At 37.4% G+C, this 23,894-nt stretch overlaps 1 protein-coding gene across 1 annotated transcript in view; it reads right to left on the minus strand.

Moving 5' to 3' along the window:
• GFRA1 (GDNF family receptor alpha 1) overlaps nt 1-23,894 on the minus strand; it is a 146,631-nt gene that overhangs the window by 14,402 nt on the left and 108,335 nt on the right. Inside the window, 2 exon segments of the mRNA XM_069797061.1 lie at nt 14,350-14,528; nt 18,999-19,133. Of these exon segments, the coding sequence (XP_069653162.1) occupies nt 14,350-14,528; nt 18,999-19,133 (314 nt within the window).

Below are 23,894 nucleotides of genomic sequence, written 5' to 3' on the forward strand. Positions count from 1 at the left end.
TTTATTTTCATTAGAATATATGCCTTTACACTTTTGCAGAAAGGGATTCAAGATCATTGTTAGTATTCCTGATTAATAAATTCTGATGGCATTTTAATTTCTAAAAGTGAATTAATATCACACAATTTTGATTGTTGGCATTGTATTTTCTACAACAAGCATATTTTTCAATGGATTTGCGTCATGACTGAAAAAAAATAAACATCCAGTTGGTCTTGTCCACAGATCTCCATTAGCTAAGCTAGACTTTGGCTTGTCCTGTCAGCTTCCTAAACGTTATTAAAAGACCCTTGCAGCATGGATCTTAAAACTCAATACTTGCGAGAGACTTTGATGTAGCATCCTACATTCATTCTTCCCCTGCTGAAGTGAGTGAAGGAGAGAAAAATCATCCCTTCTCAAAAATACTAGGAGTGAAATCCTAACACTAATTCTCTTTAATGGGTTATACTATAGTGGACTACACTTTAATGGATGATATTATAGTGGCCTTCTTCATATCCATTACTTACACATGAACGATGCTCTCACACACAACAGTTACACTGTAGTTAATGAAGCTATTCAAATAAGCAGAGAAACTCTCATGTAAGAGGAGTCTGCAGAATCATGACCTTATTTGAAAGGTGCCTTATTCTTTACTGCCCTGATCCCACTGCATCAACGGGAATTCTTCCACTGGCCAGGCAGCAGCAAGTGAAAATGAAAAGTAACTTCCTAATATCTTCTGTATATATGGCCTCAAATTTGCGCTCAGTTAGAAAGTACTGAGAAATCTTTTCAATCACTGAAACAATTTCTTAGACACAAAAATTATTGTCAATGTTAGACGTTTAGTAATTATAACCCTATTAAAACAAATCTGAGCCTATAATAACCAGATTAAGCAAATAATTATCAGATTATGCAAAACTGTATTCACAGGATATGATCCTGCTTTGTTTCATCACACAAATCATTTACAGAAGGACAGAAGGCTTACATTTATGTTTACATTTAATAAACCAGAAAATACAAATAGATGAATGCTAATAATGCAAGTAATGGAGATGAATAGGATCACTTTGGGTACATTTTGTAAGGTTTCCATACTAAACTGGAAGAAGCTTTTGAAGATTTATTGTGACTAGTTTGCCTACTTTTTGAAGTATTATGCTGTGGCAGACTGGATAGTTCAAGGGATTATTAATGGGATATACAGACTTATATTCCAAGGTAACTAGTTTAATCTAGCTCAGGTCAATACTGACAACTATTCTGTAGTATTTTTGAAATGAGGAGGCGGTTCTGGAGCACTTCTTCTCTTAAGAGGACAGGTTCAATGCACAAAAGTGGCACTAATTTGCACCTCAGGCAGTGCACTTCATCAAAGAGACTGAGGAATTAATGGGATATAGGTTTATAACATCACAAAGCACTCAGGATATTTCCCCATGCCCTTCATTTCCCTTTCTGTGAGATGAGCTGCTCTGTTAAAAAGGGACAGTCCTCCTGTATCCTCAGATTTTTCTAATTCCATTGCAAACCCTACAGGAAAAATCTTGAAGGTGCCCTATGCTACCAAATTTTAACATCCTTTAGTGGGACTCCAGAGAGGGATTAGAAGATTTCACCTAGAAAAACATCTTGAGAGTGCTATCTGAAGAGAATCGTGATTGATGACGGTTGGCAGCAAATATTTCCCTGAGTGCAGAACAGTTTTATTAATAGTTCTGGACTGAGCTGAGGCAAGTAGAAAACAGACCAAGTGAGGGGTGTTTTTTGTGATCTACCTACTCAGATGCATCTAATACTTGCAAGCACCAGCTTTGCCTTACTAGCAAGTCTCAGCGTCAATAAGTTGTCATCAAGTTTCCAGAGAGGAAGCATTCCAAAAAAATACATCCGAGTGTGTGTTGACTACAACAACAATATGGCTTCTTGTGTTACTCCTACCTCCAGACCAGTGGGTGGAAAGTCAGAACTAAGACAGCATTACTGGAGATGAGGGATGAGTATAATGCAGCTGCGTCTCCTGTATATTAACATATGTATATTGTATATGCAGGCTGCATATGCACACCAGCACTGATACTGCACTAGTGTATTGAGCTGTCCCAGTGAGATGTGAATTTAATGGGTTGAAGAGATGCCATGTTCAGTGGCCAAGATGGGATTAGCCTCTCTAGTACTTGAGAACAGCATCCTTAAAAGGGATCTGGGATATCACTATGCTGGTCACACTCAGTGGCCACATGAACAGCATGGGACATCGCATTTCTGATATGCTGTGCATGGATGAATGTAATTGCACTACAACAGGCTTTGTACGTAACAAAGGGCAGCAGATGATGAATGAGGACTTGCAGAGCATATATGAGCAGATGCGTCTCACTGGCTTGGAGATTATTTGGAGCTGCAGCTTTGCCAGTTGCTCTCTTTAAATGTTCATGAAACACCAGAGTCCAGTCCCCTGTTACACTAACATGAGCCAGCGTGACTTGTATTTTAGGGGCTGTCCCTGTGATGTGGACCCAGGGCATCGAGTTCAGCTCCCCAAGAGCAGAGCGCTCTCACTAACGGCACTTACCAAAGAGTTGTACTGCTACTAAATACAACATTGTATCTGAGCCATCAGCCTGAAGGTGAAAAGCCTCTGCTTAATTAATGATTCCCAAGTATCCTCATTAAGCTGTTCTCTGGGTATAGACCGGGTGTGTTTTTTATCTAAACCTGTTCAGTTGTGCCTATAACAATCTGAATTTCTCATCTGCAAATAACCGTGACTGAATCCCTAGGAATAATCAGGAAATCTTAATCAAAAGCAATAAGGGTTAGGCCAACTCTTGATGAGAGCATGATTCTGCAAATAGTTGCACGACTTTGTCAAACTAATTAAGTTCAAAATCAGTATGAAAAAAGGGACAATTTTTCCTTCTGAATTTGCATTTGACTTCTGAAATTGTATACCGGCAGTTAGTTCCCTGCAAGAACAGATCCCTAAATTTGCCCTCAGAACCAGATAATTACAGTGCGTATGTGATCGAAGTGTGCAGAATAGCATACTGACATAGAATTCATTATATAATGGTCTTCAAGAATTTAACTCGGACCCATGCAACTGTTAATGCACTACTTTTTCTAGAGGAGGGCAAGCCACTGTAAAAAACATACTAAACACTGTTGGTCAGAAAAGTTCTGATCAAGCCACTTTTTTACATTTGTGCAGACACAAATTTAGGAACAGGTTTTCACGGATACTTGTAACTGCTTTGCTTTCATCCACGCACACTTAATTTATATGACCACTTATCCAACTCTCTGCACAAATTAGGTATTTATGACTCCAGGTAGCCATTTAGATCCAACCTGGTCTTAACTGCGATGTACATAACAAATTTGAATGCACACATTTCAAATCTGAGCATGAATTCAGTACATCGAAATGTTTATGTGCATGTGGTAATGCATATCTAGCCTTGAATTAGAGGCAACTTGAGGCTTCTGAAAATGTCAATCTGGAAAAATAAAGTAGTACCATGTAATGCAGTATTTAGTAAATTACTGCCCTGAATACTTAATTCTGTTTTAAGAAAGACATGAAGGAGGATAATCCTATAATTCTTTAGGACACATGCTGAGTGAACCTATGAAAAAATATCCTCCATTATGCACAACAGTCAGTCTGTTTACTTGTGTCTCACAGAAAGAGCTAGGCATGCAGGAGAGCTTAAGCTGAGGTGGGAATATTAGGCCAAGTCCACTGATTAGAACTATAATTTGTTGTGAAATAGTTAGGCTGTCCTCCAAAGTACAGACTAAAATAAATGTTTTGAACTCCTATTGATTTCAAAGGCAAGGAACTGAAATGGGTGACAGCATCTCACGTTCTGGAACTCAACAGCAAGTTGAAAAATGCTGTAGAGTAGAAGGTTTGAGAATAACATAGAAATCTATTATTCAGGTAAGGCAGCTGATTAGGAGTCATAGTGATAAAAAGTAAGTAGGAGATAAAGGGTGTGATTTATTTCCAGTATTTGATTACTAATGTACAGTGAAGACTAAAAGTAAAATGAACAGACAGGTTAAAAGCAGAACAAAAATATATTTATGTTCAGATGTTTTGTTATCATTAATGTTTTTTTATTAAGAGTATATGTTAGCCAATTTAGTTAAAAGACTGCGTTTCATTTTCTGTCCTATAAATTTGGTTTGACTACTTGAAAAATTTAGGCATGCTATGGAAAAGGTTCTGAATTTTAGCTCTTCAACAGTATATTATTTTTGCAGCTATGCTGCCTTGTCACCAATATATGATTTAGAATGATTACTTATTATTGTATTCTAATTTCCATTGGGCTTTTTTATATTTCATTTGCTGCTGGTTACAAGGAAGAAACTATTCCTAAAAAATCTTCTTCATTATTACTGAAATGCCTTTGATGATATCTGCCACACAATAGCTGTGAGCCTGGGTAGTTTATTTTTTAAGAACATTAATTTATGGTTTACATAGAAATATCAAAGAATGATGTATACATATGTAAGGAGTAACTGATAATTACAATGTACACTTAAGGATAATTGTAATTTACACAGCTGTGGAGTTATTCCATTTTTACAAGTATATAAAGAAAAGCAGAATTTGATTAGGTCGTGCGATTGCCTCTTTACACTCAAAGGACTTTATATGCATAAACATACTTAATGTACTCGGGTTTGCTGTTGACAGAGGAAGGCAATGTATCCTCTTTACTCAAGGATAAGGAAGCAGGGTTGCCTCAGACATTTTTCCCAAGTCAAAATACAGACCTACTCCAATCTCTTAACTACGCCCCAGTATGGCCATAACGCCCAGCGCCTTCCCTTTCCCCCTTCCCCTTCTTCCAAGGCAGCCCAGCCAGTGATGGCATGGTGACTCCTCCTGTGCCATATGGGCTCAGCATCCCTCCAGCTCAGTCTTGTGCAGTCTTTTTCCCCCTGTATCTGCATTTAGCCATGACATCATTAGAGGGAATATAGAAAAATGTATACTGATAATTTCATACCAGAATAAGTCTATGGGGCAGTTGAGTGCCCAGATTACAGAATGGATCTGCAAGAAGAAAGGACAAAAAAAAAAAAAAAGAGGAAGGGACAGATAGGAAAAGGATCAAAGACTAATGGCTAACTGGAAGTGAGGTTTCAACATGGTGTAGAAATGCCAGTAAATTGAGACTAATAGTCTAACAACTCACATCACATAAATAGGCAGAACTAGTCTTGGTTATCATTTCCTGAAGGGGAACTTTCCTCCATGATAAAATAGTGTATTTCTTGAATTTCTATTATTTCCAATAGGGAGGGTTTCCAAGAGTACAGGAAGGTATTTTAAAAGGATCTTTGTGTTTAGAGCTGGTATCCATGTATGAGTTTAAGGGAATCTATCTCTCTAAAAGCAGCGTGATTTTCTGTGCTGGTACTGCAGAGATGTTTAGACCTTCAGAGGAAAGGTTACAGTTCTGTGCTAGGGAAAGTAATGTTGCCATGAGACCAAGTGTAAGAGGATGAACAAAGCTGCCACATCCACTTCCACAATTGGCATGTTCTGCAAGGTGCGTAAAAGGAGAGAATATGGTAAATGTCTTCAAGCCCATTTTCATCCAGTGGGTAACATCAGCTTATCCTTCCTATTTTTCTGAGCATTGGAGTACTCAAATTCATACACCTTCCTCACATGCTTTAACTCTACTATATTCTTCATAATGATTCAGCTAAAACCAGCAACAAAAGCAATCTGAACACTTGAAACGACTAAGAAATAGATAAGAAAGCATGTGCACAAGGCTCCTGAGGCTTGTGGAGAATGCTATTTCCCTGAAAGCGGCTCAGGACCTACCACAACAGGGCAGTGGCTTCTGTATATTACCCAATTCTTATCTTCTTTAAAATTATTTTGCACTGAAAATAAATCACAGCGAGCTGTGAGCATAAGAAAGTGAACTTTAATGGACACTTTACTGTAGCAGTAGAAAAAATATGGTCAACCACTTGTCCCAAAAACCAGCACAGGTTTGGTGTGCTCTACGAAATAGATAGCTAATCTATGCAAACAACCGGTTGATCATTAAGAGGCCCAAAAATGTCCAGAAGTGTCTGTAACAAGCAGACTGCAGGAGCCAACAAGGGTGGCAGCAAATCAGAGAATCACAGTGGAATCTGAATGCAGTAGTCATCCATGAGCTCTTCTCTACCCACTCATACACCCAAGGACTCATAAAAATATCGGGGAACAAAGATTTTTGGGAAAAGACTCTGGGGCGGGCAGCCTCACAACCCTACTCCAGGATCTGGGAACATCTCTCCAACCCCTGGGGATTTCAGGGAGCAGGATAAGAAACGAGGCAAATGCCATGACCCTGCAGCAGGACTGTGCACAACGCATCAGGGTCCTTCTCTGGCAGGGAGCCTTCTCCCCCATGGAACGAGGAGGTTGTGCAACAAATTGCTACTCTGCTCCCAAATTCTCACCCCTCTGCACCACCCCCCCCAAGACGGAGAAGGGATGTAATTTGTAAAACTGTATGCATCTGTGATTAAAATGCTTCGCTATCCAAAATTATTTAGCCTCCACACTGTCATTTGTCCTAAACTGTCACACTACAAAACAAAAACATCAATACCTGCTTCAATAACAGTGTTTAAAAATACATTTCAATTATAAAAGTCTTGTGAAATCCTTTTGCTTGCCTAGCAAATAACAATTTTTTCAAAAATAGCAGAATTGATAAAGATTTTATTTGTTAAAGTTGATCCATTCTGGCAACTGCCGAGCCATTTTCATACTTTAGAAAGAAACATCGTTGTATTGACAACTGTAGCAATTATCTGAGATAGTACCGGTCTTTTACTTTGGTTTTCCTCATGTATCTCTGTGGATATACTTTTTGAGGACAACACAGTGCATTAACATAGTTTATAATAGTGAAATATTTATTGTTTCTAGAGCACTCAAATACACTATGTGGTTTTCAGAATAAATGAAGGCTATGAGGTGATATCTTAGCTTCACTGAAGTTAACTGCAATTCATTGGGTTTTTAAGGTCAGGAGTACCTTTTCATTATGAGCCTGTGGAATAGCTAGTATGATGGGATTCTGGTCTATAAGTAGGACTCCTACAAGCTATTCCAGTTAAAATAAAAAAATACTAATGATTTCAATGATTCTATTCTTGTACTCCATTCCATTAAAAACCTGGTGGCACGATCGCTTTTGCCTGCACTCGCTTTGCAACAGGGTCAGCCTGCTGCCATAACCAGAGTTCCTTTCACTTGAACAAGTATAAATGGAAGCAGAGTCATGGCTAAAACCTAATATTTGCTAACAGCAAACAATATGTCTTAAACAAAGCACTTTGTCAAGTCCCATAAACGCACAATATATTATGAACTATACTTCCAAAGACAATATGATTAAACATCTACCATCGCAATGCAATGACCTAGAATTTTTATTAGTAGTAGTTATGCCTTAAAATTAAATTATAATACTGTACTCCATTTTACGGCTGTTTTTTGCAGGCTGTAGTGAGTTATCTGTTTTAAAAGGGAAAGACATGATGGACTAGATATTTGATTGAGAACTAAAGTTGGCTGGCATTAGGAATACCTTTAATATGATGAAGAACCACATAAAGTAATAACATGGGCTATGAATAGTTTGATTTGGCTTATCTGATGTGATCCAATTTTCTGATTCCAGTTTATTCCAGCACTTCGTATTTTTGTGGGTACTCCTATAAGAGGATACTGATGTGAAACACAGAAACAACAGTGGCTTAGGGGAACACTGCAAATGCTACATCTGCTTTTAGTAGCAATAATTTGCAAAATTCTTTCTGAGGATAAGAACTATAATCTGTCCAAAGAAATTTCCATTTTCTGTAAAGGTGTGTAGTACATTTTAATAAAGTTGTATTTTTGTAAGTCATTAAATTGGTTTTTAGTAACCTCATACTCATTTTCAATTGAACAATTATTAAACTATAAAACAAAATTGCATGATTCCTAAAACTGTAGCCTGGAGTTTTACAGTCTGCTATAAAGCGCTGTATTATTATAATACACTAAAGATGCTCAGACTATTAAAACTTTTTTTTTAAATGAACTGTAAAATATTTTATCATTGATGAAATAATTCTGAAGTATTATGCTCTCCAGCAGTACACATGCACAATACTTCGGTATAATGAAAAGCATACTAATCAAAAAAACATAATTTAAACTGTAATTCTAATATGCAAAATAAACCATTTTGCTGTCTTTTGGAAACAGAAGTTTATTACAGGCGAATTCCAACATTAAAAATGTTTCATCAGAGTACTGATCACTGAATATAAGGTCCAGTCTTACAGAGAGCTCTACATGTCAAAGAGACTGAACGTTAATCATTGTACATCTGTGTAGCTCTGATGATAACAATAGAGATGTGCTGACTTCCACTGTCGGAGAGTTTTAGCCTGTATTTTACTCCACAAATCGTGACTGATCCTGCAATGGAGCCCAATGTTCGACTAAGAAGTTCAACCAAGGCTGGTAAATGAGAACAATTTTCTACTGACTACTGATCGCTGATGTCTCATAGCAACACTGACACTAATATGATATTTCTGAGCCTAAAGGGTATGATACTTGGCTACATCCTCAAACTGTTCCTTTAATGTTCAAAAGAGAGGCAAAAGTCTCTCTGTACTTAGAAATTAATCAGCTCTATTAATCTGATCTTTAACTTCAGCAGGATGTCAACAAGCTTGAAAATGATCTATCTTGTGTGGTCCTGAAATTCTTTGGCAAAGACAGTGAAGAACCCAAGCACAACCTTGCTCCGAGTGGGAGCAGTCTACATGATCATACCACTAGTGCATATGTATGTATATGTTCACTGCAAAGCAGCCTTCTGGCACTCAGGTCCACTGTTTGCACAGTAATGCAGGTGGATTGCTGAGCACTTCCCTGCCTGGGAACACCAAGATTGCCACACAGACTCAAAACTCAAACCTGTCCCTTGCTCATGGTGACCTCACCTTCTCTGGTTCTGTCTGAAAGGTGCAAGAGTCATGCAGTACATGAATACAGTCTCAGGCAATTTTATATATCCACATTTTTTGAGGACAGCATGGTGCTGAAGCAAACAAGAATTAACTTCACTTGAAATCAATGCCAATGAAATCAATGGACAAAGCAGTCTCCGTTTTGTTAAAACACAGAATTTTCTCCCCAGATTAGAAGTATAAGATTAAAGATGAAACTTTAAATTATCCCTGGCTGTCAGATTTTAATCTGAACATGCAAAACACACAAGACTTCTTCAGGTACAACAGGATTGCTACTGAAGCAAATTAAAGATGCTGCTTTTTCAGAAGAAAAGCTGCCAATAGGTGTTCTCTAAATCACTTGTACCACCAGGCTGACCCCATTATATCAGCTAATCCTGGAAACACAGGAGGTAAATTTAAATCTTTTCAAATGAAACATTTAGTCAATATTCTTTTTTCTTTTTTTTTTTCATTTTGTTCTGGCAGAGCATTGGGAGTTTTATATTCCTGTCCATCTTTTGCCCCAGACTATAACTTTCTGTGTGGTTGCAATGCCTGGAGGAAGAGGTCCAAGTATGACTTCTCCCAAAGGACAGAGCAGGCGGGGCATTTGAAAGGAGAGTGCTTGTTTTTCACAAAATGATAAAGAAACAGAAAGATCACAGGCTGTGTGAAGGGATGGGGGAAAGAGGGTGGCAGGCATATGGGAGAGTTAATGCTGATGCTCAGGGGATAAATCAAGTTCCCTTTGTCTCTATCCCAGCGTAGCGTCTCAGCCGTTGTACGATCCCCTCATCACCAACACACCTACATGCTGCCCGTGTTTCCTGCTTATGTTCACCCACCACCCAATTACCAGTCCACGAAGCTCCACACCTGCTGTGCCTTGATCCTCAGAACACTACACTGAAGCTTTTAACCCTCTCCAAACACCTACACAATACTTCATAATAATAATATTTAGCACACGGGAAGCTACATTAAATAATTATAGACAGTACTTCAAACACCAGATTAGCAGTTCCTCACACAGTGCGGAAGATCTGCAACAGACAGACCTACAGCTGAAAAGCACAGTCATTTTCAGTCTGTGAGTCACGTTTAAGTCCTGTCTCCTCAGAAAATCGCAAGCCCTGTCTACGGGTTTTGTCCTAAGACTCACCATAATAGGTGTTTTTTAAAATCCCAAGTTTATGTAGAATTATGTGAATTTGTGGAAGAACAGCTTGCAATATGACCCACGTCTGTTCTAAACACTCACTAATCTTACATGCAAATAGAAAGAATTGACATATTTAAGTATCTAGATTTCTCTTTTGCTCCTTGTTCCCCACAAAATGTTTGAGCTTTTAATTCCTATCTCATAATTTTTTTAGTTTTGCTACTGAAAGCACAAAGACATTCACATACTGGACTTGACTGAAAAGTACTTACCTTCCATCTGTATCTCAATCATATGTGTCCACTGCTTATATTTCTTCAAAAGCACAAAAAAACCCAAAGTATAGAACTAGCTAGGGAGTTGATAGATTTTGATGCATAATTTTAGACTTAAACAGCCTTAACCGTCTTGACTTCTATCATTTTTGTCTTGTGCAAAATGTCCTCTAAAATACTATAGCAAACCCAGTATGAAAGTCTTAGGTTTTTATTTACCTCTGCTGATGACGTAGTTACAATGGGTCTAATCTAGTCTAATCTATCACTTGAAGTTATTTCATTGTCATCTTTCAGTTCCATGCACCTCTCCTAAATGCAGCAGCAGCATTTTTCTTGAAGAATACATGGTGTGAGTACACATCCAAACTTGTTCTTTTGTCCCTTTCAAATAATCCAACATGACGGTTCAAGCAGTGGTGACAGAATGTGAGACTGAAAGACCATAACCATTTTTTGACTGGCGTACTGAACACAAGTTATGACTGAGAATGAAGGATAAACAAATATGTCAGTTAAATAGAAAATGTTAGAGTGAAGCTATCAGGAAAAAAGATAGGGATGGCAATTACTTAATAAAATGTGCCTGTATAAGGAGAATGTTGTTGGCATTCATCTTCCTTTTTGTTCACAATATTTTATGAATTATTTTTATGTGGTGCTGAGGATCCTTTGCAAGATGTCAAGCACCTCAACAAATACTTGAATTTAGCATTTTATATAAAACTAACCACTATTTACTCTCTGGGTTTAGCAAACTTTGTTAGAAGCCAGGTTTATAAAAGAGTTTATAGGATGCTTGACAAAGTTAAGCACCTTCCTGCCAAAGATGGAGTGCTGATTTAATTTAGGGATTAAAAAAAAAAAAAAAAGTATATTACACAAATCCATCCATATGTAAACATAAAATAAACACATATCAGAAATCAACATTTCTCTGTGTCAATTTGAAATAAGAAAATACCACCATAATAGGAGAACTGTAAATTCTTGTAGCAATGGCTAAGTTGTAATGAAGAACAATTTCTAAACAGCATCACTGAAACAAAAATTATTTAGAAGTCCAAACCTTCAACAGGTATTCGAAAAAAATATTGAATACAGGTAAACAAAGAGTATCTCATATTTTCTTCAAGCATTCACAACCCTTCTGATTCCCAGGTTTGCATGTGTGCAAGAGAACATGGCACAGCAACAAAACCATTAGTATATTCTTGGTTTTCATACAACCATACTGAACAAGTTAGAAAAAAATGTATCAAAAATTGCTCAGTCAGTGACACTCTTGGAAGATTGGGTTAGTGCCTTGTATTTTACAACACCAGGAGGTTAGTATTTGTTCATGGTAATTTATACTAATCAATCACTTCCTGCTCCTTCTTCCCTTACTGTATTTATTTCTATGGCAATTTATACTAATCAATCACTTCCTGCTCTTTCTTCTTTCACTGTATTTTTAAACCCACTAACTAGGATATGCAGCTTTATAGCATCTCAATGATCATTTCCTTATCCCCGCTCTGCCATTGTCTTTTTGTGCTGAGACTAATGCTTCTAATTCTACTTTTTATAGTATTTAGGCTATATTGCCTTTTTGAAACCTTTCAGCTCAACCGCTAAGCATATAACAAAGCCCTTCAGATTGCTTTTGGTCGCACTAGTTCATGTTTTGAAAATACTACAAAGGCATATTTTTCATGGGAGGAGAGCCATGGAATGAATACACTTCTCCAAGTGTGATACGAATGCCTCCAGTTCTTTTGTAAAATTTGCATTGAGGTTTCAGTCTCACATGCAAAGTGGCACCATACTGTCCAACAAACACAGGTTTCTTTCTTAAAAAGCGTGGGCTTGTTTTGGCTCTATTCATAAGTTATTTTTTGAAAAATGCATTAAAATGTAAGAGTTTTGTTCTTCGTGTTTCAGTTCTGACACAAGGAAGCAGTGAGCATCAGAATGTTGTACTCCACAAGAATAGAACTGCTTGATTCACATAACTTCAGCGACCTTTTAGTGCAGACTTATCTATAGTTTCTACAAAGCAGCAGAGGGAATTTATTTAAAGGAAGCTATTTTCCCCACAGATCTTTACTTCTTGCATCAAGTATATCAGGGGTACACTTGAAGTCATAATATAGCTTTAAACCAGTGCTGATAAACTCATGTGGGATGTGACTTCAAAGTGTCAGAGTAACAGGAGTAAGGACAGGGAAGAATTTCATTCATTTTCGAAGCACTGGGACATCTATTCAGGCTTGAGGACCATTTGCAAATCAACTGAATCCAATGTGATCACTTGCCATTTCTTCAGTTCATTCCTTATCATGTGTACTTTGGTAGCATCTGGAGGCCTTACTCTATAGGGGACTACAAACACTGAAGGAAAATGTGACCTCTCCCATAAAACAACTTTTTACTATAACATGAATAATAATATCCCATCAAGGTCTTGCTTTAAATGCAAGATATTCCAAGTTTCAGGTTTAAAAGGTTACATTTCTTTTTAACATATTCTATTTGGTCAAATGACTGCTGCATATAGAAATATATGCCTACAACTATCTCCCTTGCATCAATGACTTACAAAGCTTAACTAATAATGAACGCATAGATATGAAAAATAGAATTAAAGCAGAAGGACCTAAACTCAACACCATCTACCATTAACCCCATATACTTTGTGACTCTATAATACCTCTGAAAATTGTTAATTTATATGCAATTTGCCAATGCAAAATAAAAGGAGAAACTAGAAAAGGATGAAGGTGAGAGAGTGGTGCAGGAAAAATTAGGAAGCAAAATCCTTTTCCGAGGGATAGTAATTGTTCATTTTAGTGAACATGGAAACTTTGATACAGTTTAATATGAAGAATACAAAATCAATTTTTTATAAGTGAAATGTGAATGCTACAAGTATGGAAGAGTTTGGGAATCCAGAAAAAAAATGTATCTTAATACCAGATGAGACCTTAAAAGTTGGACACTTTCGTTTGTGTCACAGAGCAATTTTCCTTCTGTAAAGACAAAAGTAAACAGGCCAAGCTGATCTATCCCTGACCTGATCTTGCATTTAAACCACCAGAAATGTTTATAACCCCAGATTCTAATCTGGCCTAAAGATGTTTCCAGCTTACATTTCCTGTTACCTCTTTCCTGTCTTGATTTTGCTGTTGTCTCCTGCCCAAGTTCTTCAAACTTTCTAAGAGCTAGTATATTGCCTTCAGCAAGTGATGAGCCTCTAAATCCAGAATCAGTGATGCACCATGAATAGCCTAATTGAAGTGTCAAAGAATATGGCTGCAGCCATTGGCCAAAATCACATCACAACCTTGACCCCAGTTCAGGAAGGCGCCTGATTCAAAATAGCTTCCATCTTTGTCCGGCTTTTTCATCATGTAATTTGTAGCACCACATTTCCTCTAATATCCAGCCCTACTCAGCCAAAAAACCTCTTAAGTTTACTGCCAATAACATAAGAAAGAAGGCAGCAGGACATGCTAGCTGACATTAAGAGTTGCCTCTGAATTTGGATTACTCAGGGGATTAATTTAATCTGACATATCCTGGCAGGGTTTGGAGAGTGCCACATTCATATCCAAACCTGTGATAACAAATTAAATCCTATGCCCTGTTTCTGAGTCAGAGAGGCAATAAAGTCAACGTTGAAATATGCATGTTTCTGATTTAAAATAGGAGTGTCTGATATTTTACAATATATCCGGGTTTTAACTACAACATGGGAATAAACAGATATTCCAATTTAAGCAGGCATCTATTTATGCAGCAGGAGACTACTCTGTACACACATCTATGAAAAACTTTCATTTATGCACTGCAACAAGTACAAGACTCTCTTACCTGCAGGTTTGCACATGCTGGTGAATCGTTGTGGGTGGGTATTTCATTGTTGGTGGTCTCTGAACCTGTGTTTTTAAGTCTGGAAGCCGTTGTAGTTGTGGCTGTAGTGGTCTGTACTGGTAAGATTGGCTGCCACACATTCACATCAGTACCATTGCCGAAGGCCTGAATTGCATTTTCTGTAAAAATAAATCACAGGAAAATTTCTATTTCTAAACAAATGGCAGAAAGCAGAACTGACTTTGTAACCATTATTAGTATTATTCCATTGAAAATGTGTATTTATAGAAACTCAATTTTTATGCTGCAAAATGCGTCTTAATTTTGAACATGTCAGAAACCTGAACTGAGAGTCTGGGGTCACATAATTATCTGGTGCAGCCTCATCTTTGTAATGTTCCCAGTAATTCTTGACAGAAGCTCTGGGACTTACTGTAATCATATTTGTTACCACCCAAAAGCCTCAAAAATTTACTTTCAAGATTTAGAATACAGTTTTAATGTTATGTCCTAATTCAGGCAGGCGATGTTACATAGCAAACTAAAAACAGAGAGCAGGCAAAATATTAATTTATTTCTACAGCTTGTTGTAGTAAAACTAATATGCCTATAACTACAAAATGGTTTAACTAAGACAATCTTTTCCTTACAGTTTTCAATCAAAATCTGCATAATTAGGTGAGGGAAGCATGCTTAAACTAAAACTTTAGAATATAAAAGTTAAAAAGCTTATCATAGTTTCATGGGATTAAAGAGTGTGTTTATGGCAAGAGTAAATTGGTTGGGGTTTTTTATAAACAAATAGAAAAACAGTTTTTAATCAAGTCTTTGGGGATTCAACATGGATTTAGGGATTTCTTATTTCAAATTCTTTGTAGAAGAAATCAAACAATTTCACTGGGGACTAATATATGGAAGTTATTAATACTACTTCTCAGTGGTATTCCTTGCCTTACAAAATAATTTACATTTAATTCTCATCTGAAAAAGATGTATTTTATTCTGATACTAGTTCTTAGAACTCCAACATACAAAGAGAAGAATTCATAAAAGGCACCACAATCAGCTGGGTTGAGGGAGACAAAGTGGGAAGAGTGGAATGATATTTTTCTAGGTTTTACCTGAATAAGGCAATATATAAAAACAACATATTCCTATGATTTCCTAAATTAACAGCAACTCTTTGTTTCCATTATTGCAAGAAGGATCACAGAAATACATGCAATCCTTCCAGTTTTCTAAGTAAAAGTGGTCTTTACGATTAATCTTCTTATTATTTCATAGAATCATACTCAATGATCCTTATGGGTCCCTTCCAGTTTGAGTTATTCTATGACTCTATGATAGAACCATAGAATCATAGAATAGTTTGGATTGGAAGGGACCTGTAAAGGTCATCCAGTCCAACCCCCCTGCAATGAGCAGGGACATCTTCAACTAGATCAGGTTGCTCAGAGCCCCGTCCAACCTGACCTTGAATGTTCCCAGGGATGGGGCATCGACCACCTCTCTGGGCAACCTCTGCCAGTGTTTCACCACTCTCATCATAAAAAATGTCTTCCTTTTATCTACCCTGAATCAACCCTCCTTTAGTTTAAAACCATTACCCCTTGTCCTGTTGCTACAGGCCGTCTTAAAAAGTGAGTCCTCATCTTTCTTAAAATCCCCCTTAGGTATTGAAAAGCTGCAACAAGCTCTCCTCGGAGCCTTCTCTTCTCCAGGCTGAACAATCCCAATTCTCTCAGCCTGTCTTCATAGGAGAGGTGTTCCATCCCTCCTCATACTTTTGTAATATTTAAAACATATAAATTATATTTTAAATATGTATTTTATATATATAATTTTCATATGTATTTCAAATAGATTTAAAAAACCATAATGACTGTGAGGAGGTGCTTCATGTGTATAACTGCTCTCATAAAAGTCCTTTCAATAATTTTTATTAATTAACTGACTACTTCATGCTTTTCCTCCCACTTGCCAATTCCTTTTACTGCAGTATGAAGCAGGTGTGAACAAATCCTTTGAACAGATAGGTAGATACACTGAATCCCATTCAGTTCAGTAGGATTTCTAGAGTATGTAAATGAATGTCAGGACATTAATTTTCAGAGTAGCTAAAATAAAGTCTTAAGATGGATTTCCAGAATTTAAGATTGGCCAAACCCTAACTGGATAGGCAGCAATTAGGACCACTGTAACATTACCAATAAACTTGCATCTTCCAATAAAAAGGATAAAAGTACAAGCAAAGTAATACACAGCCCCAAATTTTAGGGTGGAATATATCTTAGTTGGGGCCTATTAATTTGGATTTTTAGCTTTCTTGAGATTGGGCCAATTTCACAGTTCTGATATAAAGCCATATTCTGCAGGACATTGCTGAGATAAAGAAACACTTTATCTAATACATGTAAAAAGAAAACAATTGTCTTTATTAGGACTAATTATTAACAGACTGGAACTTTCACTTGTATTTTCACACCCACCTTTTGAAATCAAAACTTTCACCCTAGTTTCAAGGGTTTCCACTCTGTTGCAAAAGGCTTTTCAACTCTAGAGTGGAATTTCCAGGTAAGCGCATACAGAGGCACAAGAAAGACCAGGACTTCAGGTGTGTACGTGGGACATGGTAAACTCGGCTTCATATCCCAGCTCCACATCATGCACAGTATGAATGTGACCCTAGGTCTCCTGCTTTCTGAGTCCCCTAACCCTCAGGGTACAGTCTCAGCTATTCCACTTTGCATAAATAACCAAATGGGCTTTGAATAAACATTTAAGCCAGGTTTTCCACATCCTCTGTAAATGGCCCGAATTACTGGTTTATTTTCCAGTTTGAAGGGGAAGTATACCTTAGCAAAACAGACTAGCATGAAATTCCTAGCTTCATTCCATCGTGGAAAAAGGATTTTTGTTTTGTCTAAAAAAAGTGGGAGGGATTTTAATCTCGTCCAATAAACAAATGACATTTTCTTCAGGCACTGTAAAGCCCATTAATGACAACAACGATTAAAAAAAAAAATTGGAACTTTTTCCATTCTCTGTAAGAGAAAAAACTTTTTATTAAACTAGAAACATCTTTAACTTCTTTATGACGAAGACATCTCTTACAGCTAGGATGACTATAATTTGTCTCACAGTAACCTCTAATGTCTTTGATTTGTCTTCATTAATGCTATTTTACTGATAGCAAAAGAAAGGACAAGGGATCGCTCTGTCTTTATGTTCTAAAAGGAACCTGTAACATTCTGGCAATAATATATTCACAAATGAATAAAATCTGATGTATTACAGTATATATAAATGATAGCCCCATTAGGTTTGAAGAAGGTCTGATGCTATATTGTTAACTTTAATCCAATCATAGTCTGAACTGTTTTCTGGGGTTTTTTGTTAAATGACCTTAAGTAATTTATTCATTCTCCCAAAGCTTAATAAAGAGTGTATCAAATAGCAACTCAAGTCACTCACTTTTTGTAGTCAAAGCTCCTCATGTCTTCACAACATGCTGCCTGTTGGGAAGCTACCAATGGAGATTTTCAGACCGCTATACTAAAATACAGACTGAACCCTGCATTAGCATTAGCTCAAGTATACAGGGCTGGATGGGACAGTCTGGATCATCGAGTTCACTCACTATTTTTGAAAAAAGCAATGATGTATGCTTCTTTTCATAAGCTGATGAAATACGACTTTTAAAACCGGTAAGAGTTTTTTACCCTGAAAACTGCTGGAAGCCTATTTCTTAACTCTAGTCTGGTGGTAAAAAATTTTCCAATTTCGAGCCTAAATACGTATGGCCAATATCTCACTTTTTGATCTTGTGCCAACATTGTCCTCTAGGTTAAGTAATCCTTTTCCTTCCCTGGGCTTGCCCCTCTAATGCAATTTCAGAAGACAATCACGTATCCTTTCAACTTCTGTTCTGCTAGGCTAGGGAAGCCAAGCTCTTTTGGTCTCCTCATTTATCTGAAATTAAAACTCTGATGCACACTCCACATCATCCAATTACGCTGCTCCAGGCAGACAGGAAATTTGAAAAGAGAACCTGCCAAAATTGACTCCACTGAGCCATCCTGAAATTTATAACAGTCCCTAATTTGGAAGTGAGTTTGACTAAAAAAAAAGAAAATCAATAATTTAACAAAATCTTGAAAATAGGTACCATCCAGACCTGTGTTAAAAACAGGCATCTGAGATCAAGTAGCCTAAAAAACCTGAAGCTTGGCTATAAATTGCAAGCACAATCCAATTTATACTTACCTACAGCAAATCCTTCATATCATAAACTACATGTCTTTTTTTATATGAAGTTCGTAAATTATACAGAAGCCCCTCAGGTGTTGCAAATTTTTGGTACAGATGCTGCCTGACTGTTAGGGTCCTAACATGATCTGTGATGTAAACATATTTCTGCACGATACAACTTTGTATTTGAATTTTTTTCCAAGAGCTTCTCATGTTTGCAGTCTTGGCCATAAACCATAGTATCAGGCATATTTGCTTGTTTAATTCTTACACCTACAGCAGAACCATGCTTAGGAAGTGCAAAAAGATGGCCTTGATGTATCGTAACATACTTAAACAGTAAAGAAATTCCAGAAAACATCCTAGAACACATTTAAGACATAGGATTTTGTACTCACTAAGGCATGTATTGTCCTGGAAGAAATTCAGAAATTTCATGCATTCATCTATGTCATTACCGCTGTTGCTGCAGTCACACCATGGGGCAACGCTGAGACTGTTTGAGTCTATGTAGTTTGGTGTCATCACTGTGCCTATCAATAAAGAGTGAAGTACAGTACTGTGAGCAACCTTTGCACTGAAATATTCTTTCCATTCTAAGAAGATAGCAAACAGCACTTGGTAAGTCACGTATTCAGAGCTGGAATCACAATGCAGACCCATGGCAGGGCTCTAACTTCCAGACTTAACAGCTCCTGGCTCCCTACGCCCTTTGACACCCAGCCCTATGCCATACTGCACACCCTCGGTTCTTTGAATGCAGCCACTTTAGGGACTGTAAAATGACTTATGCAGTAAAGACCCATTCCCTTCTTCCAAAAAGGTTTATATTGCATTCCCACAGAGAGCTGTAACAGCAGAATTGACAAGGGGAAAACTGTGGCACAGGGGAGGGATGGATTGGAAGAAGGTGGGAACCTCTTAAAAGGGCTCTGCTGCCAAATCAAACATAAGTGGACCTGTGTCCTTAGAGTTGCACTCTAAAAATCCAATTTTTCTTCCTCACTTATGTTTTTTCTCATTTTTGTTCTAGCTGCAAATAGATGGCTGAAACTAGACATCCAGGCCTGAGCTTCCTCCTTGAGTCTGCAGCCAGCCTGAAAAAAAACATTTCTGAAACGCAGGAGCAAGGAGAATGCTAGTCATGCTGAAAGGAGCCCTAATATATCTTGGAGGAGCGTTAACCCCATAGTGCTCATTAGTGACCTGCCAACAGAGTGGGTTATGGTGATGAACAAAGCAAAAACATAACCAGCATGCATAAAATGGTACACTAGATTCTTTGCAGGAAATAAATTACTATTAATCTTGCTGTGTCACTACTTTTTCACTACAGTGATTGTTTCCTAAGTATTGTCAACAACTTGCAACCACAGGTTCGCTCTAACTTTATTACAAATTCTTGGGTAAATATTCTCACATTTTTGTGCCAACTCAAGGCTACCAAGAATGAAATGAAACCAAAGAATGCATTTTGTGTCTTAAAAGATATACAGCAACTGTTCTTCACTCATCTGGATCAGGCAACTGTTAAATGATCAGCACTTATTCAAACAAGTAGTCTCACGGAAGGCATTGCCCCAGCAGGTCAGAGATTTCAAACTTCCCTAAGGATTGAGAAGTTTGAACCTTTATTTTATTTGTCTGACCAACAGGAAAGATTAAATAAAAAGGGGCAGGTATTCCAGACTTGTACTGGTGACAGCTGTTTCAGGAAACATGTTCCTCACTTGGTAATCTACAGTTCTAGGACAGGCTATATATCATGAGGAAATATGACCATATCTCCTCAAAACTGACATCAAAGTAGTCACTAGGAAGATGGAATAGATGAAGGATAAATATTAGAGACCCAAAGTGTACATTAGCAGAGAAAATTTGGTCCATAGGTCCAGGGTCCAAGAGTCTGCAATAACACAGAGGAAAGGGCTATCAAACATCAAGTTAAAAGAAGGAACATTAGAAATAACACAAATCACAGAATGATGTCAAATAGCCTTTCAGTCACCAGGCAGAGCTGGGAACCGGACAAATCAACATGCAAACTGCTTCATACATGACATAGGAGACAAAGGAGAACAGACATTAAGGGCTGGCCTGAGAAAGGCAGTAATGTATTTGAAAATGAATGCAGTCCCACTGCCAAACTCACAAAAAGCATCTTTAGTCTTGTTTTGGGGTGGTCTTACATTAGAATGCAATCCCATACCTTTACCTACTTCCAGCTTTTAACGGATAGTTGCAGTAATAATTGCTCAAATTCTACATGAGATTAGCACATGAGTAAATAGCACCATTCAAAATTTATTAAATGGAGGTACAGAATTTAGTAAAATAGGCGAATATCATTTGCACCATTAATGAAAACTTGACAGTAGATAAATAAGAAGAGGAATGATTTTAAATTAAAAACAAATGAAAATATCTGTCCATTATCCGTTTGATGGTTCAGTACACTATTTCAACCATGTAACATGATCTGAAAGAAGTGAAAGAAAATGAAAATCAAGAAGATTTTGCAAATGGAAAGAAAACAGTAGACCTCAAAAAAACAAAAAGGCTAAGTAGCAAACGCTTAGTGAAGGGTTAAAAAAACAGAAAGGTATTAAGGAAATTAAAAGGTCACTGATGTAAGACTTTGTTATCACAAAGAGGTAACAAGGTAATTAAAATGGGTCAAGATAGGGGCTAAAAGCGTAACAGATACCAAGGTACGATTAGGGTTGATGAATACAGGGAAGACAGGACTAGGAATGTGTATACACAGCACACAAACTGTACATCCAGAAAAACAGAGTGGCTGAAAGAGCAGATAGTAGAAAATCAGTCTGTCATTTAAACCTGGGGGCAGATGTGAACCCAAGCGGATTATGTGCTTGGTTTCCTGGGGTGGATTTTCTTATTTCCCTGCAACGTGTGTGCCTTCCCCTTTCCCCTCCCTGCTAGCTGGCATCTTGGAAATTCTGCTGAAGGACACTAACGGATCAGAGAAACCACGACGGTTGGCAGTAAAGTAGGACATGCTTGGTTTTCTGTGTTCTATGTATCAAATAGTTCTGTGATGGTCACAATAGTAGGCAGTCAGGTCTCTGTATTTTAGAAAAAACAAAAATTGACCTGAACACAGCCAAGAGGTTGCTCAAATTAAGGTCAATTAAGAATGAGGAGATGGATAGCGAGTCCAGGACGAGGGGCATGTGACTGAAGTTCCTTTGGCCCATAGCAACTCCAGCTTATTCACACAAACTCTCATGGAATTCTTGGGAATCCCAGGGAAATTAGAAGGATTTTACCAAAGACAAGGGAAAATGTGTCAGAAAATTCATATTAAAGCAGATCTTGAAGTCAGCACTTAGAGCAATACTTAACTGATGTGGGAGTACAGACAGGTCCAGATAGTTTAACTAGGCTGTAACCGAAGTACTGAATCTCAAACATGGCTAGCTCCAGTCTTATTCCACATTTAATAATTTTTTATATTTTTCCTTTAATTTTTTTAAAAAATATTAATTTATCCCTATTACTGCAATGAAGAGCCTAAAGCGATGAATTCATATTTTCAAAATTCCTGTAAAATACACATATCTTTAAAATTATATATATAACACCCTGATGCACTTAAAGCACCCTATATAGACTGTTCTCCATTTAACTTGTAAACCACCTCATACGAAAACTGTGCCTGACTCTATTTCCACTTAAGTCATTCATTTCAGGTGGGATTCCACTAGTTTCAGTGAAGTTAACTCTGATTTACATCACTGTATGTGACAGCAGAATCATATCCACTGTACCTTCCATAAAGAATTCTCAATTTCCTGAACAAACTCTATGGAGGTGCAATTTTTGCTACATTTAATGAAATGGCTAAATTAAATAATATTTTATTTTAATGAGCAATATTTTATCTTAATTAAAACACCTGGAGATCCTGAAGCTCTGATGAATGAATGGATCTGTAACAGCTTCTTACCTACAGTCTATCTGTCTCTTCTTCCTGTGTTTTTTATATACTAAGCAGACACTTGAAAGATTGTACCTCTGATTTCTATCTCAGCATCTTACAAATTTGATGGTCTTCACATAATTTACTTCAGTTTTATATCAGCTTGATATCGGAAGAAGGAATTTACCGCTTCAGCACATTTGTTTTGGTAATTTTCTTGCTTTATCAGAATTACTACAAAGAACTAAAACCCCTTGTAACACCACTCAGTTCCTATCTTTTTGCATGTGTCTAGGGGCTAGCAGGAAGGATTTTGATTTCAACTCCTTAGGGATCCATTCCATATTTCTGACGTGTGACAGTGCTTTGCAGCATGCTCAGCCACAGTAACACAAAAACACCTGACTACAGGAACTGGGTCATCCTTGGGGTTAAATTGAAAAATGGATCCAACAAAACTGCCAGCAAAATTCACTAAGTCCAGCAAGAACTTCTTGGCAGTTCTTACGCAGAAGTATCTATTAGTAACAGTTACTCTTTGCCAGCAGCTAGACTTCTTAATCTCATTGACTAGATCAGATTTCAAGGCTATTCAATTCCTTGTTTCAGAGTCAAATGACATTCTGTCATAACTGTTCATATGTTATACCCTTTGTGTACTTCATCTCTTAAGTCATAGAAGCATATCCTTTGAAACCATCACATCTTATTTTACCAGTTGCCACATGGACTTACCTCACTTGTTAGCTGCTAGAATAATAAACCAGTGAATATAGCTTTCAGTCATTTTTCAGTAAAGCCAACCTATTTTAGAAATATTTTATTTTGGATATTATCTCCAGAGACATTTACTTAACAGCAGGATCTGCTTCAGGGCCTCAGCTGGGACCTTCACACCCAACAGAAGGGGATATTACTGCATCGCAGCAGGTGCAGGCTGTAAGCTTAAAAACATCTTATCTGGTGGCCTTTAAAATTTGTTTGTTTCAGAGTTTTGACATTCACTTATTCTTTACTGCCCAACCATGGTATTTCTACAACAAGTTCACCTTCCTGAGATGATCTTTCTCTTCCAGGAATCAAATACTGCGTGTGGTATATGGAAACTGGCTTGCATAAAGGCACCCTTGTGCCTCTTGACAGTCAGGAAGGTGACAGCAAACAAAATTAATTATGTTGGGGAGGGAAGAGGATTTCAGAAGATAAATTTGGTCTCAGTTCACCTCCATTGACAGGCATCTCAGACAACAGTTAGAGTGGACAGAAGGACATCATGGAAAGAATAGCAGCTGGAAGTGAACCAAGGCTGGGTTGGTCTACCGCCTCATTCCTCAAATGTCCTGCAAAC

Source organism: Haliaeetus albicilla, chromosome 11 (assembly GCF_947461875.1).
Source record: "Haliaeetus albicilla chromosome 11, bHalAlb1.1, whole genome shotgun sequence".
Lineage (NCBI taxonomy): Eukaryota > Metazoa > Chordata > Aves > Accipitriformes > Accipitridae > Haliaeetus > Haliaeetus albicilla.